We start from the raw sequence: 16,846 nt of genomic DNA, 5'->3' as shown, positions 1-16,846 counted from the left end.
ATATGTAACAAATCTGCACGTTGTGCCCATGTACCCTAGAACTTAAAGTATAATAATAAAAAAATTATAAAAAAAAGGAAATTGTGGAACAGAAAAATAATTGTTGAAAAATTTTGTAGAGCCACAACAGAATGATCAGAAAACAAAAATCAGAAAACTAAAGACATGTTATTTATAGAGTCATGAAAAAAATAAAATAAAAAAAGTTGAAAAACATCAACATGGAATATGTGACTTATCAGATATGATTAAGGAGACCAATATATTCATGAAAGGAGTCTTTGAAGAAGAATGCAAGGGAAAGTGGTAGAGAGGTGATTTGAAGAAAAAAGGGACTCACTAAAACTTCCTAAATTTCAAAGTGATGAAAAAAATCTGCTACCAACCAAGGATACTTAATCTGGGAGAAATTTACTTAAAAAATAAGACAAAAATAAAGACTTTCTAATATGAACCAAAGGTAAGCGTGTTCATTACCCCTAAAACAGTCTTATAAGAAATACAACATGGAGTCCATAATGTTGACAGACATGGTGGTTCACATCTGTAATCCCAGCAACTGTGTAGGCGGAGGCAGAAGTAGCAGCATTTTAGGCCAGGAGTTTGAGACTAGCCTGGGTGATATAGTGAGACCCCTTCTCAAAGAAGAGACCTTTATAATAATTTTGTTTTTCAGGGACAGGGTTTTAAGACCTGTTAGAACTAAAGATTGACTGGAGTCATTTTGAAAAGGCAGGTCCTCATATAGGTGAAAAACTTGAAAACTCTTGGTCTTTGGCTACAGGCCAAGAAATGGTTCACCTATTTTGACTTGACTTAAAATTCTGTAGTGACTCCATAACCATCTCCACCTCCTTCCAGCCATAGCCTAGGAGTGGTTCTGCACATCAGAGACCCAGAGAAAGATGCCTATTTGTGGTTATAGCAGTAGGTCTGCAGACCTTGGCCTTTACTGTGCTCTCTGAAACAGTTCAGTGACTCAGTTTCAGCACTGATAGTCACAGTTTGTGGCAAGTTCTGCCAACCTAGGTACTCAAAGTGTTACTTGGGGAAATCCTGCCACATACTAAGTAAAAAACACACATCAGGCACACCATATACCAACTGTACTGCAGAACACTGGCCCTGGTGCTGGCCCTACAGATCAAAGTCCTGAAGGCAATTCAGTCTGCCAAGAAATAAGAGAGGATTAACAACTACCCAGGCTCCTGGTAACAAACCCACTAAAGGCAAACTCCGCAACAGAACAAGCAGCAGCCATGTGACCCACGTATAACCCCTCTCCACTGCATACACAAAAAGATTCTATCAGCTAATTGACCCAAGAGAAGATTTGTACTTGCTGAAATTAGTCTATAAAATTGGAAAATTTAGATTCAGTAAATGCCCTATTAAAATTCTAGTAAAATTTTTCAAAGTAATAGAAAATACAATCTTAAAATTTATATGGAATTACAAAAAACATTGAATAGCCAAAGCAGTTTTGAGGATTAAAAGCAAAAGCTAGGGGCATTATACTTTCTGATTTTAAACTACATTTGAAGACTACTGTAACAAAAACAGGATGATCTGTGCATAAAAATGCACACCGGTATCAGTGGAGCAGAATGGAGAGCCCAAAAACAAATCCATTCATCTAAGATCAACTTATCTTTGACACTGAACCACTGAGGATGCTGAAAGTACAGTCTCTTCCATGGTTGGGGCTGGGAAAACTGAATATCCACAAGTAAAATAATAAAATTAGACCACTTTTCTTACACTATATTTAAAAACTGACTAAATATAAAATAAGGACTCTAATGTATGACATAAATTCTTAATAATCTTAAAAGAAAACATATGAAGAAACCTTAATATTGGTCTTGAAGTGAATTTTTGGATACAACAGCAAAAGTACAGCAACAAAAGCAAATATAAATAAATTAAACTGATCAAATTAAAACACTTCTGCAGAATCAAGAGAAAACAGAATAAGAAAACCATATCTGATAAGTGGTTAGTATCAAAAATATATAAGAAACTCATGCAAATAAAAGGCAACAACTATAATAGTAATAATAACAGATTTAGAAATAAGCCAAGGACTAAATAAATGTTTACTAATGAAAACATACAATTGGGTAGCAGGTATATAGAAAGGTTCTCAATGTCACCAATCTGGCAGATGCAAATTAAATTCATTGTGAGATATTACTTTATACCTGTTAGGATTGCTAATATCAAGAAGAAGACTTATAACAAGTGTTGACAACAATATATTAAAGAAAAGATGCTGTACACTTTTGGTGACGTGGAATTTTCTAGAGACATGAAAACCAGTATGTAGGTTCTTTTCAAAAATATTTAATACTACTACTATACAATTCAGCTATCTCATTTCGGCATATACAATAAATTTACTATCTCAAAGAAATACCTGCACCTCCACGTTCACTGAAACATTTTTCACAATTATCAAGATATGAAAGCAATCTCAAGTGTTTGTGGACACTGACTACACAAAAATAAACATGGTATATGTACAAAATAGAATATTATTCAGCCATAAAAAATAATAAAACCCTGCCATTTCTACAACACGGATGGACCTAGATGACGTTATGCCAAGTGAAACATCACAGAAACAGAAAGACAAATACTGTATGATCTCATTTCTATGGAGAATATATATAATAAGGTTGGACTCCTAGGAGAAGAGAATATAGAGGTGAGTGTTAGGCCCTGGAGGTGAAGAAAGGGGAGTATGTTGTTCAAATGGTACAAATTTTCAGTTAAAGGACAAATAAGTTATGGTAACCTAAGGTACAGCTTTATGAATACTGAAAGTAATACTGTTATGTATGCTGAAAACGTGCTGAGAGATCTTAATTGTTCTCACTACAAAAAAGGTAACTCGTAAGGTCACAAATGTGTTTTTTCATTAATTTAATTGTATTAATCATTTCATTATGTATACACATATAAAATCAATACACTGTATGTAATACATAGGTATTCAATTATTTGTGAAAAAAATTCACGTTACTGGGATTATATGTGTGTGTGTGTCATACACATGCATATATAAATGTGTTTATATATATACATATGAATGACACAATCACAGTAAGCTTTATACTAAACAAAAATCACAAAAAGATGTCATTTAAAATTCAAATTAAAGTTAAAATTGAAGTTTAATATGTACTCAGCAGGTCAGACGCAGTGGCTCATGCCTGTAATCCCAGCACTTTGGGAGGCCGAGGCAGGCAGATCACCTGAGGCTGGGAGTTCAAGACCAGCCTGACTAACATGGAGAAACCCCGTCTCTACTAAAAATACAAAATTCTCCAGGTGTGGTGGCACATGCCTGTAATCCCAGCTACTAGGGAGGCTGAGGCAGAAGAATCACTTGAACCTGGGAGGCAGAGGTTGCAGTGAGCCGAGATTGCGCCATTGCACTCCAGCCTGGGCAACAAGAGCAAAACTCCGTCTCAAAAAAAAAAAAAAAAAAAAAAAAAATATATATATATATATATACTCAGCAATGTTTTAAGCTCCCCAGTGACATAGTATATTTAATAAATGTATGAAGTAGATACATTGAACTATATTACATACAGTTGAGGAATTTGGCCATATTTACCAACATTTGTTTATATAAGAATAACATTTTGACGTAACACAATTTTAGAGTTTGTTTCATTCAGGGAGATGCTTAGTGTTTTGATATAATTACTGAGTATAAATTTCTGTAAAATCACATTTGAAGGCTCCATAGAATAGAAAATTATAAAGCAGGAAGCATACATCTTCTTGCGGTGTACCTGGAATTTCTGATCCAAATTACAATATCCCCAAAACTTATATATCTAGACATTATCCAAAAAGAGAACTTAAAAAATGGTTTAATATAGAGTTTCTCAAAAATACAGATATTGCTGTTTCCCCAAAGCAATGGAAAAGCAGTCAAATCACCCATTTTCTTTTAAGCCATGAAAGACTTTCATTATTACTGTAAATTAAAAACAAAAACAAAACCACACACAGACACACACACACACACACACACACACACACACACACACACACATTACTGAAGGGGAAGTACAGTGCTTGGAAAATTCACAAGAATGGGACAAAAAATGTCCCTATGTTAAAGCAAGAGAAAGAAATGAAGGCTTCTCAGAAACTATTTCCACTGGAGCAGAGTTTCTGGAAGCAAAGGTCTGGCTTCCTCTTTGACATTGGGTTCCGTCATTTGTGTCATTTGCTTCATTCACTCCCACCTACCTGGGTGTTTGACTACTGCCTTCTGTCTCTTCACTTTCCAGGGCTCTTTTCTTTGCTCCAGACAGGTCATCAAGTCTGGCTTAAAGATAGCAAGACCTGTTTTATTAGAAAAAAATAACATGACTCTTGCTAGGATAATCCGATTACCAATCTAGTACTGTGCTCAGTAGAGAAGAAAGAACATTATAGAAGACTCTAGAAAATTAATTTAAATATACTGTTTCCTAACAGAAACTTTAGAATATTTAGAAAGTATTTTAAATTTGTGCTTCTTAGCTCTATCGCCCAGTAATACTGAATCAAAAATCAGCATGAAAAATGCATTTTTAGGTGTGGGTAACAATATTTCATGCTACTAAATTTCTGATATCACCGCTAATTTAGATTGAAGTATACAGATGAGCTCAAAAAAGGGAAAGATTAATGTTAAAATGAAACATCTTGAAGATTATATTTTCTACCTCAACAGATAGCCAATTTTTTCTTTTTGAAGCAGGATTCTGAAACTTATTTATGCAAAGCAGAACCTCAAAAAAAAAAAGAAGAAAATAAAACATTTAATGTAGAATATGAGTTGTATATTGAAGTTATTCTCACCCAAGGAGACCAGGTTTCTGTAGTTCTCTAACATCACATCCCTATACAAACACTGCTGAGCAGAGTCCAGGCATTCCCACTCTTCTGGGGAGAATTCTATGGCCACATCCCTGAATGTCAACACTCCCTGGAAAACAAAACATATTTACCAAGTGACCATAGAAAGAATTCTTGATTTGACATCAGGTAAAATGAGAGTAAAGAGAGCTGGTTCTGACTTATATGAGTTACTGGAGTTATTCAATAGGATACTTTCTAGCACAGAAATATCCTCTACTGTATTTTTACCTCTAAGAAAAGATGGAATAAGATCATGAAACCAGTGTATGTGCAATACTTTTCTTGGTGATACTGTATAAAATAAAGGACATTAACACAGGCATGTACATTTCTTAATGCTATATTTACATAATACAAGATAAGCTGTCTATAGTTCCCATATGGAAACTTCATGGTGAAGTAAAAGCATACTTCTCAAATCTTATTGTGTACAGCAATGAACAGGAGATCTTGTTAAAACCTAGATTTTGACTCTGAAGATCTAGGGTAAAGCTTGAGTTTCCAAATTTCTAAGAAGTTTGCCAGTGATATCACTGCTTCTAGCCCAAGAATATTTTGTCAAAAATTCAGTAAGTGGCACGGCCTAGGTTTTTAGTTTATTTGACCAGTAAAGAAAGATGGGAGCCTTCATTTTCCATAGCAAGCTATATGCAAAGAGAAGGTAAGAAGAAAGAAGAGCTATCAGATTAAATATGGTTTAATCTTGTTCTTGCACATCACTTGATAAAACTCCCCAAGGTACCTATCAATAATAAAGAGAAAAATAATTAACTGGAGTGAAAAATATCTGCCAGAGAGCATATTTACCAAGTAAATAAAGATCAACTATATTAAAAGAAATTTGTATCAGGTGCTGATTAACAAAGGATACAAGACTACTGTGCTATTATCAACATTAACACAAAAAGGGTCAACTTAATATAAATAGTCTAGTCATGAAGAAACATCAGTTTTAAGCAAAATTTAAGCTACAAATATCTCCCATGTTCTGTAATCTCTAATTTTGGGTTAAACTTTTTTTTTTTTTAAACTTTAAGTTCTGCGATACATGTGCAGAACGTGGTTTGTTACATAGGTATACATGTGTCATGGTGGATTGCTGCTCCTATCAACCCATCATCTAGGTTTTAAGCCCCACATGCATTAGGTATTTGTCCTAATGCTCTCCCTCCCCTTGCCCCCATCTGCTAACAGGCTCTGGTGTGTGATGTTTCCCTCTCTGTGTCCACGTGTTCTCATTGTTCAAGTCCTGCTTATGAGTGAGAACATGTGGTGTTTGTTCTTCTGTTCCTATAAGTTTGTTAGTTTGCTGAGAATGATGGTTTCCAGCTTCATCCACATCCCGGCAAAGGGCACGAACTCATTCTTTTTTATGGCTGCAGAGTATTGCATGGTGTATATGTGCCACATTTTCTTTATCCAGTCTATCATTGATGGGCATTTGGGTTGGTTGCAAGTCTTTGCTATTGTAAATAGTGCCACAATAAACACATGTGTGCATGTGTCTTCATAGAATGATTTATAATCCTTTGGGCATATACCCAGTAATGAGATTGCTGGGTCAAATGGTATTTCTGGTTCTAGATCCTTGAGGAGTCACCACACTGTCTTCCACAATGGTTGAACTAATTTACACTCCCACCAACAGTGTAAAAGTGTTCCTATTTCTCCACATCCTCACCAGTATCTGTTTCCTGACTTTTTAATGCTCACCATTCTAACTGCTGTGAGATAGTATCTCATTGTTGTTTTGATTTGCATTCCTCTAATGACCAGTGATGATGAACTTTTTTTTGTTTGTTGGCCACATAAATGTCTTCTTTTGAGAAGTGTCTGTTCACATCCTTTGCCCACTTTTTGATGGGGTTGCTTTTCTCTTGTAAATTTGTTTAAGTTCCTTGTAGATTCTGGGTATTTGTCCTTTGTCAGATGGATACATTGCAAAAATTTTCTCCCATTCTGTAGGCTGCCTGTTCACTCTGATGAAAGTTTCTTCTGCTATGCAGAAGCTCTTTAGTTTAATTATATCCCATTTGTCAATTTTGGCTTTTGTTGCCATTGCTTTTGGTGTTTTAGTCGTGAAGTCTTTGCCCGTGCCTATGTCCTGAACAGTACTGCCTGGGTTTTCTTCTAGTGTTTTCACGGTTTTAGGTTTTACATTTAACTCTTTAATCCATCGAGTTAATTTTTGTACAAGGTGTAAGGAAGGGGGGGTCCAGTTTCTGTTTTCTGCATATGGCTAGCCAGTTTTCCAAGCACCATTTATAAATAGGGAATCCATTCCCCATTGCTTATTTTTGTCAGGTTTGTTGAAGATAAGATGGCTGTATATGTGTGGTGTTATTTCTGAGGCTTCTGTTCCATTGGTCTAGATATCTGTTTTGGTACTAGTACCATGCTGTTTTGGTTACTGTAGCCTTGTAGTATAGTTCGAAGTAAGGTAGTGTGATGCCTCCAGCTTTGTTCTTTTTGCTTAGAATTGTGTTGGCTATATGGGCTCTTTTTTGGCTCCATATGAAATGTAAAGTATTTTTTCTAATTCTGTGAAGAAAATCAATGGTAGCCTGATGGGAATAGCATTGAATCTATAAATTACTTTGGGCAGTATTGCCATTTTCATGATATTGATTCTTCCTATCCATGAGCATGGAATTTCTTTTCCATTTGTTTGTGTCCTCTTGTATTTCCTTGTTTTAGAATCCTAGAGAGGAAGTCTCTTCTGTTTTTTATTCAGAACTTTCTGAGTTATCCTGGGCAATAAAGACCATTCTCATTAAATGTGCATTTTTATAAGCAGTTTTGCATATATTTAATGGAAGCTAAACAGTACATGGTCTCCTTCTTCACTGATAACCAAGGACCTGATCCCATCTCAAACAGGAATCTTGGGCCTCCACACCTTTCCATGTTCGACAGCCACAAAAGAAACATTTGTAATGTTGCAGGTATAAATTCATGGTGACAATATTTTCATGGTTTATTAAAAGCTGGGATGTGGAGAACAAAGAGAAGACTCCAGTATATAAGGAAAAAATATTTCTCAGAGTCCCTTGAATATCATGAGAATAAAAAGTGAAAAAGGAGTTAAACTGATAAGGCAAAACATCACAAGTAGAGTGTTGCGGAAAGTCAGGAACCCCAAACAGTGGGACCAGCTGGAGCCGTGGCAGAGGAACATGAATTGTGAAAACTTCATGGACATTTATCAGTTCCCAAATAATACTTTTGTAATTTCTTATGCCTGTCTTTAACCTCTTAATCCTGTTATCTTCGTAAGCTGAGAATGTATGTCACCTCAGGACCACTGTGATAATTGTGTTAACTGTACAAATTGGTTGTAAAACATGTGTGTTTGAACAATATGAAATCAGTGCACCTTGAAAAAAAACAGAATAACAGCAATTTTTAGGGAAAAGGGAAGACAACCATATGATCTGACTGCCTGCAGGGTCCGGCAAAAAGAGCCATATTTTTCTTCTTGCACAGAGCCTATAAACGGACGTGCAAGTAGAAGATATCGCTAAGTTCTTTTCCTAGCAAGGAATATTAATATTAATACCCTGGGAAAGGAATGCACTCCTGGGGGAAGGTCTATAAACGGCAGCTCTGGGAGTGTCTGTCTTATGTGTTTGACATAAAGACTGAGATACACCCTGGTCTCCTGCAGAACCCTCAGGCTTATTAGGGTAGGGAAAAACTCCACCCTGGTAAATTTGTGGTCAGACTGGTTCTCTGCTCTCGAACTCTGTTTTCTGTTGTTTATCAAGACAACACATGCACAGCTGAACCTAGACCCTTATCAGTAGTTCTGTTTTGCCTTTTGTCCTGTTCCCTCAGAAGCATCTGATCTTTTTTCTGCTTTTTCCTTTTGAAGCATGTGATCTTTGTACCTACTCCCTGTTTTACACCCCCTCCCCTTTTGAAACCCTTAATAAAAACTTGCTGGTCTGAGACTCAGGTGGGTATCACAGTCCTACTGATATGTGATGTCAACCCCAATGGCCCAGCTGTAAAATTCCTCTCTTTGTACTTTCTCTTTACTTCTCTGCCGGCTGACACTTATGGAAAATAGAAGGAACCTATATTGAAATATTGGGGGCAGGTTCCCCCGATAGTAGAGAAGTAAACATTTGCAAGTTCTACACACATGATATTTCAGAGAAAAAGTGGACAGTCTCTGACCTGAGACACATGCACCTCAGAATAAGCCATTTCTTTCCTTTTCTCCTTCTCAGTGATCCCTTCCCAGGTGTGAGTATCTGCACAAATTACACCTGTTTCTTGAGAATATGCCTTTGAAGCATGAGCAAAACTCCTTCCCCCAAAATAACCACACCCACAGGCAGAAGGACCTAGAATTGCAGATAAAGTCTGCCTTTGTCCTTTACCACAAGACAGTATCAGAACCAGTAAAGTCCTACATAAAAACCAAAATGTGAGTTTCCCCTTTCCAACACTCAGTTGCCCTTCTCTGCCATAGATGCCAGCAATTTCCACTGCAGCAATGGGAATATGGGCCGCACTGACCTGCCCCTACCAAACCCAAGCAGAGCAGTCTCTATGATCTTCATTTGGAACTAAAGCTAAACTCACCTCTTGTGAATGTATCTGAAAGCACTCATGGTTGACCCTGGGCTCACCTTAGCCTCACATGTGGCACTTAATTCAAACAACATGGCTGCAGGGGAAGTGGAGCAAGATGACTAAAAAACACCCTGCAGCAATCATCCCCCAGATAAAACACCAAATAGAATGACTATCCCAATAAGAAGCATCTTCATAAGAGCAAAACCTCTGGGGAGTGATCACAGGACCTAGTTTTAGCATCAAAGAGGCACTGAAGAGGGTAAAAAAGAAAGCCGTTAATTGCCAACAGCAGCCCTCCTCCATTCCCTGGCAGTGCAGCCTGGCAGAGAGAAAATCCATGTGCTTACAGAAGGGAGAGTGCAGTGATTGTGAGAGTTTGCAGTAAAACTCAGTGCTGCCTGTCACAGCAGAAAGCAGCATGGGGCAGAATTCAGCCAGAACCTACAGAGGAAGCACTCAGACTAGCCCTAGTCAGAGAGGAATTGTCCATTTCAGTAATCAAAACCTGAGTTTCAGGTAGCCCCACCACCATGGGCTAAAGCACTCTGGGGTTCTAAATAAACCTGAAAGGCAGTCTAAGCCACTGGGTGCTTTGCTAGGCTCAGAGCCAGAAAACTTGAAGTGCATGTGACCTTGTGAGATGTCAACTGGGATGGCCAAGAAAGTGCCTGCATTGCCGTTACCCCAGGTACAGGCAGCGCAGTTCACAGCTCCAGGAGAAAATCTTTCTTTCTACTTGAGGAAAGGGGAGAGAAGAGTAAAAAAAACTTTGTCCTGCAACTGGGACATCATCTCAGCCATAGTAGAATACAGCACCAGAAAAGCCCTGAGGCCTCCATTCTAGGACTTAGTTTCTGAGTGACAGTTCTAGACATACCCTGGGCCAAAAGAGAACACACTGCCTTGAAGGGAAGATACCAGTTCTGGCAGGATTCATCACCTGCTGACTAAAGAGCCCTTGGGCCACGAATAAACATCAGCAGTAACCAGGTAGTACTTGCTGCATCCCTTCAGGGGGTGAGACCCAGTGCAGTGCAATCCAAGCTGTGGCAGCCATGTGGAGAGACTCCTGCTTGAGGAAAAGAGAGGGAAGAAGAGACTTTGTCTTGAAGCTTGATTACCAGCTCAGCCATAGTGGGACAGCTGTAACAAGACAGCTTCTGAGGTCTCTGATTTCAGGCCTTGGCTCCTGGATGACATTTCTGGAACTATCCTAGGCCAGAAAAAAACTCACTTCCCTGAAGCAAAAGAAGCAGGCCGGGCAGAGTTCACCACAAGCTGACCAAAGATCCCTTAGGTCTTCAGTGGATATCAGCAGTAGCCTGGAAATACTTGCTGTGGGCTCTGGGTGGTGGTGGTCATGGGGAGTGGTTTATTATGCTTGAGAAAGGAGAGAAAATAGTAGGAAGGATGTTGTCTCATGGCCTCAGTGCCAGCAAAGCCACAGCAGAATAGGGCACCAAGTAGATTCCTAAGGTTTCTGACTCCATGTTCTCGCTACCAAATGGCATTTTGCTACCCCCAGCCCAGGGTGGGTAACAGAGCTCACTGCCCTGAGGGAAAGGACATGAGACTGGCTGGATTCACCACCTCCTGAAGAGAAGCTGGGTCTTGAGTGAATATCTGCAGCAGCTAGGTAGCGGTCACTGTGGGCCTTATATGAGACCCAGTCCTGTGCTGGCTTTGGGTCTGACTTAGTGTAGTCTTAGTGATGGTGACCACAGGGGTGCTTGTGTTACACCCACCCCAGCTCCAGGCAGCTCAGCATGGAGAGAGAGAAAGATTCTATTTATTTGGCAGAATGTAAAAAAATAGAAAAAGAGTCTGCCTGGTAACCCACAGACTCTCTTGGATCTTACCTATGACCACCAAAGTCGTACCTCTACAAGTCTGCAAGCATCACCGTGTTATTCAGTTTGGGGTGTCCCCTAATGCACATATGACTGCAATGATCAAAGACTTAGATTACAACACTCAATTCCCTTTGAATACTTGGAAAGCCTTTCTAAGAAGGACAGGTATTAAAAAGCCCAGAATGCAAAAACTAAAATAAATACCTAACTCATTAATGCCCAGACATCAATGAACATCCACAAAGACTATTCAGGAAAACACAACCTCATTAAATGAGCAAAATAAGGCACTAGTGTGCAAATCCTAAGAGACAGAGATATGTAACCTTTCAGACAGGAAATTCAAAAACGCTCAGCAAAATTCAAAATAACAACAGCAACAAAAAAAATTCAGAATCTGATCCAATAAATTAATAAATTGATTAAAATCATTTTGAAGAATCTAGCAAAAATTCTGGTGCTGAAAATTCAAATGACATTGAAGAATGCCTTAGAGTCTCTCAACAGCAGAACTGATCAAGCAGAAGAAAGAATTAGTAAGTCTGAACACAGGTTATTTGAAAAGATACAGTCAGATGAGACAACAACAACAAAAGCCTCAAGAGGGCAACTCCAAGAAATACGGCCTTAAAGAGGAGGTAGAGAAAAAGTTCTGGGTAGAAAGTTTATTCAAAGGGATAAGGAGAACTTCCCATATCTAAAAAAAAAAAAAAAAAAAGTATTAGTATTCAAGTACAAGAAGGTTATAGAATACCAACCACAATTCACTTAAGTATGACGACCTGAAGATCTTTAATAAAATTCTCAAAGGTCAAAGATAAAGGATTCTAAAAGCAGCAAGAGAAAAGAAACAAATAACATTCAAACAAGCACCAATATGTTTGACAGTGGACTCTTCAGTGGAAATCTTATAGGCCAGAACTTTCATCCTAGAATACATCCAGCAAAAATATCCTTCTACCATTAAAAAGAAAAAAAAAAAGACAAACAAGCTGAGATTTTAACACCCCCAGACCTGTCCCACAAAAAATGCTAAAGGTAGTCCTTCAATCTAAACAAACAGGACATTAATGATCAATAAGAAAACATCTGGTACAAAACTCACTGGTATATGAAGGACACAAAGAAAAAATTTTCTAGCACTATAAATGTGGTGTGTAAAACTACTTATATTTTGAGAAGACTGAAAGATTAGTCTATAACTACTTGTAATTATTAAAAATAATAACTCTTTCTCTACCTCCTTAAGGCCATAACTCATATTTCTACTTTTGAGGCAGTTATAATTATTAAAAATACTAACCACAACAAGTTTAAGACATAGACAGTATAAGATATAAATACAAACAATAAAATGTTAAAAAGTTGGCAGATAAACTGTAGTTTTTATTAGTTTTCTCTTTGCTTTCTTGTTTGTTCCTTTTTACAATAAGGGTTAAGTTGCCATCAGTTTAAAATAATGGGTTGTAAGATGTTATTTGCAAGCCTCATGGTAACCTCAAATAAAAAAAAACCTGTAATAGACGCGCATACATAAAATCAAAAAATTAAAACATACCACTAGAAAAAATCATCTTTACTAAAAGAAAGACAGGATGAATGGGAGAGCGAAAAGGAGAGAGAAAAGACCACAAAACAACAAGAAATCAGATAACAGAATGGCAGGTGTAAGTCTTTATTTATTAATAACAACACTAAATATAAATTAACTCCCCAATCAAAAGACACAAATTGGCCAAATGGGTTAAAACAAACAAACAAAAAAACCCCAAGACCTGACACTTTATTTCTTACAAGACATACACTTCACCTATGAAGGCACAGAAATACTGAAAATAAAGGGACAGAAAAAGACATTCCATGCAAATGGAAACCAAAAAAGAGGAATAGCTATGTTAAATAAAACAGACTTCAAGACAAAAACTATAAAAAGAGACAACAAAAGTTATTATAATAAAGTGGCCAATTCAGCAAGAGAATACAACTGCAAATTTATATGCAACTAACACTGGAGAACTCAGATATATGAAGCAAATATTAGAGCTAAAGAGAGAGAGATCAACTCCAATACAACAGAGACTTCGACAACTCACTTTCAGCAGTAGATAGATCATCCAGATAGTAAAACCAACAAATAAACATTGAGCTTAATCTACACTATGAACCAAATAGACCTAATAGACATTTACAAAGCATTTCATCAAAAAGCTACAGAATACAAATGCTACACTTCAGCCCCTGAATTATTCTCAAGGATAGACCATGAGTTAGGTCACAAAATAACTCTCAAAATAATCTCCCCCCAAATGTGATTATATCAAGTATTTTCTCTGACAATAATAGAATAAAACTAATAATCACTAACAGAAAAAACTTTGGAAACTACACAAACACAGAAAAATTAAAATATGCTCCTGAGTGACTAGTGGGCCAATAAGGAAATTAAGAAAAAAATTTTAAATGTTCTTGAAACAAATGAAAACGTAACAAAACTATGAATGCAATGAAAGAAGTACTAAGAAGGTTTATAGCAGTAAGTGCCTACATCAAAACAGTTTAAAAAAATCTCCAAATAAACCAATGAGGTATCATACAGAACTAGAAAGGAGCAAACCAAACCCAAAATTAGAAGAAAACAATAAAAACTATAGCAGACATAAATGAATATAAAACCAAAAATTCAAAAGAAACATAATGAAAAGTTAGTTTTCTGAAAAGGTAAAATTTACAAAACGTTAGCCCATTGGCTAAAGATTTGAGATTCAGGGTCCCATGGTGTTGGAATTACTTTCAGGTCTGAAGGTGCCAAAAGCATTGAAAGATGGAGCTGGAATGGTTGATTGCTATGCTGTGAAGCTATTTTTCTACAAATCTGGCTGAACTGCTCTGGAAGGGACTGTGTATTAAAAATACGCAGATAAATATTCTGCCTGCAGATTTGGGGGCAAGCCAAAGAGAGAAAAGCTTCTCTGAACTAAAGCCTTGTGAACACCTCCTGTGTTTATATCCTGTCTGGTAATTCTGTACAGTGTTTGGGAAACATAATTAAAAACAAAATTATCTCCAACCTCAGAGATACTCTAAAATGGTAGAAGACAAAGAAAATTACTTTTTTTTTTACATAATTAAACCACAATGTGATATCCATCATAGGCAATCTACTGAGATTACAAAAACAGAAATAAAAATCACCACATTTAGTCTAAGTAGAAGACTTAACGGCATAATTTGTCATATATAGTTCATCCTAAATTAACTGGGTAATTGAGAAGCCTATATGTATATTGGGTATATTCAATGAAAATTTAAATTGGCTATATTCAAAAGCAAAATAAGCTTTCCTTGACTTCATAATATTTTATGAATTTACCTACCATCCGACAGAAAGGTAAACCATTTACATTTCAATGCAATGGTTTCCAGATCCTACAGAAAGACATTTCTAAGTTAGAAGACTGACAAAGTCCTATTTACCTATTTAAATGATGTACATATATTTAATAGACACAAATAAATTTACATATAAAATTTTTCTAAAATTATTTTTTAAAAGGAGAGCAAAATGTCTTATCTTCAAGTTGGATAATTAAGTCTGGTATTTCTAATTTGTATTTGCCCTTACAACAGCCAAGTCTAAGGCCATGACCTTGAATTCATGGACATCTGATTTCCAGTAGGCATCTGAATCAGGTACCCGAGGAGTGGTATTGGGTATAATTTTTCACATGAAAGAGGGTTTAGTCAGGAAGTAAAGGCAGAAGAAAGATGCTATGAAGAACTGTTAATGTGAAATAATCTTAATAATCAACAAAGCCTCAAAATCCAATTTTAGAGTTTATTCAAGTGAAAAGCGAGAAACAGTCACCCAGGAGACAATGGCTCTAGTGAAACAAGATGAGTGCTTCATAGCTGAAAGTTAAGTTCTTATTTCTACAGGCAAAAAACAAAGAAACTGAACAAGATGACAACGTTTTCTATACAAGCCTGGTTTAAGATTTGCAAAAAATTAATCGGTTACAGTGTATTTTTCCAACTTTTTTTTTTTTCCAACTGGTTTTTCTCTCCTTTTCAACCTAAGAGTGTATTTTAACATTTCATCTTAAGACAGTGCAATAGCCATAGGTAAGAGGGAAGTTAATCTACAATGAAAGTCAATAGTGAAGGGGAAAGAGGTCTTCCATGGGGCACTTCATCCATTTACAACACCTGACAAAAGAATGCAGATGTAGACGTAGGTGTAATCCATAAACAGAAAAACAAAGGTGAGAGCTGCCTTGTTACAGCTGCCTGTCACATTACCCAGATCTTGTATTTACATTCATTTAAGGCCCGGAATAATTTAGAGTATCAAACAGCTTAAATTTTGAATTATTTAGTTTCACAGGACCTATGGGCAGGGGACAGTCCAGAGTTAGGGAAAAGACTAATTTGTGCTACAGATAGTGACTCAGAAACGGTTAGGCTCTGGCTTATTTCTGTGTCTATGCAGGTAGAAGAGACTATGATCAGGTGACTCAGAAGCCCAGTTGACTGGATGGAGCAGATCATAGCCACAGATTTAGGATCTGGGGACAGGGATTAAGTGTAAAGTCCTCTAGGCACCTGTATTTGGCTGAAAACTCTAGGGCAAAGAAAATGTAGATGCAATTTGTGAGCATGGAGATTGGTCCTAAGAGGTGTGTGAGCACATTATTACATAGTGTGCATGTGTCCGGGGCGGGGGGGGGGGGGCAGAATCTCATACTGGTAGCTAAATGGGAGAAGGAATCTGCCCTCATAACTTATTTCCTATGTGTCCTCAGTTCCTGTTGACCTTGGGGGAAACATGGAATCACAGAACAATTTACAGTGTGACAGTCTGTGTGCAGTAGAACAGAGCCTCCCTTTAGCCCAGGGCCTGCCTGACACATGCTGAGTGACTCACAGGCATACACGTGTCCTTGGTTCCTCTTATGTTATTTGTTGTAGATGATGGACCCAAGTGTCAAAAACATCAGCAAAACAACTCCATTTCCTTTTGAGTAACTCAGGGTATATTGTCAGAAATTATTATAGCATGAGCATGAAGATATATTTATCCCAGTTTTGTTGGAAAATGAACGAATTAAAAAAAAAAAGAACAAATAAGCAACAATGGATATGTGGTAGAAATAGATGGAAGCCTTTGGTAATGATGCCATTAATCTATATTTTATAATATATAAGTACCAAAGCAGAATATAACTGCATTAAGAGATAAGATTATGTTGTTTTCAAATAGTTTGTGTGTATGTGTTTACTATGAATTTTTGTACCACAAATACCCCTGCTTTTAGGTATTTATTTTTTTACTTTTTTTAAAAAATCAACTTTTGGCCGGGCATGGTGGCTCACGCTTGTAATCCCCGCACTTTGGGAGGCTGAGGCGGGCAGATTAGGAGGATAGGAGATCGAGACCACTGTGAAACCCTGTCTCTACTAAAAATACAAAAAAT

General features: G+C 37.1%; 1 protein-coding gene across 1 annotated transcript in view; it reads right to left on the bottom strand.

Moving 5' to 3' along the window:
- The window catches only part of LOC105521077 (zinc finger protein 736), a 44,195-nt gene that overhangs the window by 13,638 nt on the left and 13,711 nt on the right, over nucleotides 1-16,846 (bottom strand). Inside the window, exons 2-3 of the mRNA XM_011955118.1 lie at nucleotides 4,873-4,999; nucleotides 4,276-4,371 (exon numbers count right to left, since the gene is read on the bottom strand). Coding sequence (XP_011810508.1) covers nucleotides 4,276-4,371; nucleotides 4,873-4,999 — 223 coding nt within the window. The remainder of the gene's footprint in view (nucleotides 1-4,275; nucleotides 4,372-4,872; nucleotides 5,000-16,846) is intronic.

The sequence above is a fragment of the Colobus angolensis genome, unplaced genomic scaffold (assembly GCF_000951035.1).
Source record: "Colobus angolensis palliatus isolate OR3802 unplaced genomic scaffold, Cang.pa_1.0 Scaffold395, whole genome shotgun sequence".
NCBI classification, from domain to species: Eukaryota; Metazoa; Chordata; class Mammalia; order Primates; family Cercopithecidae; genus Colobus; species Colobus angolensis.
This window is presented reverse-complemented; position numbering and strand designations above follow the sequence as displayed.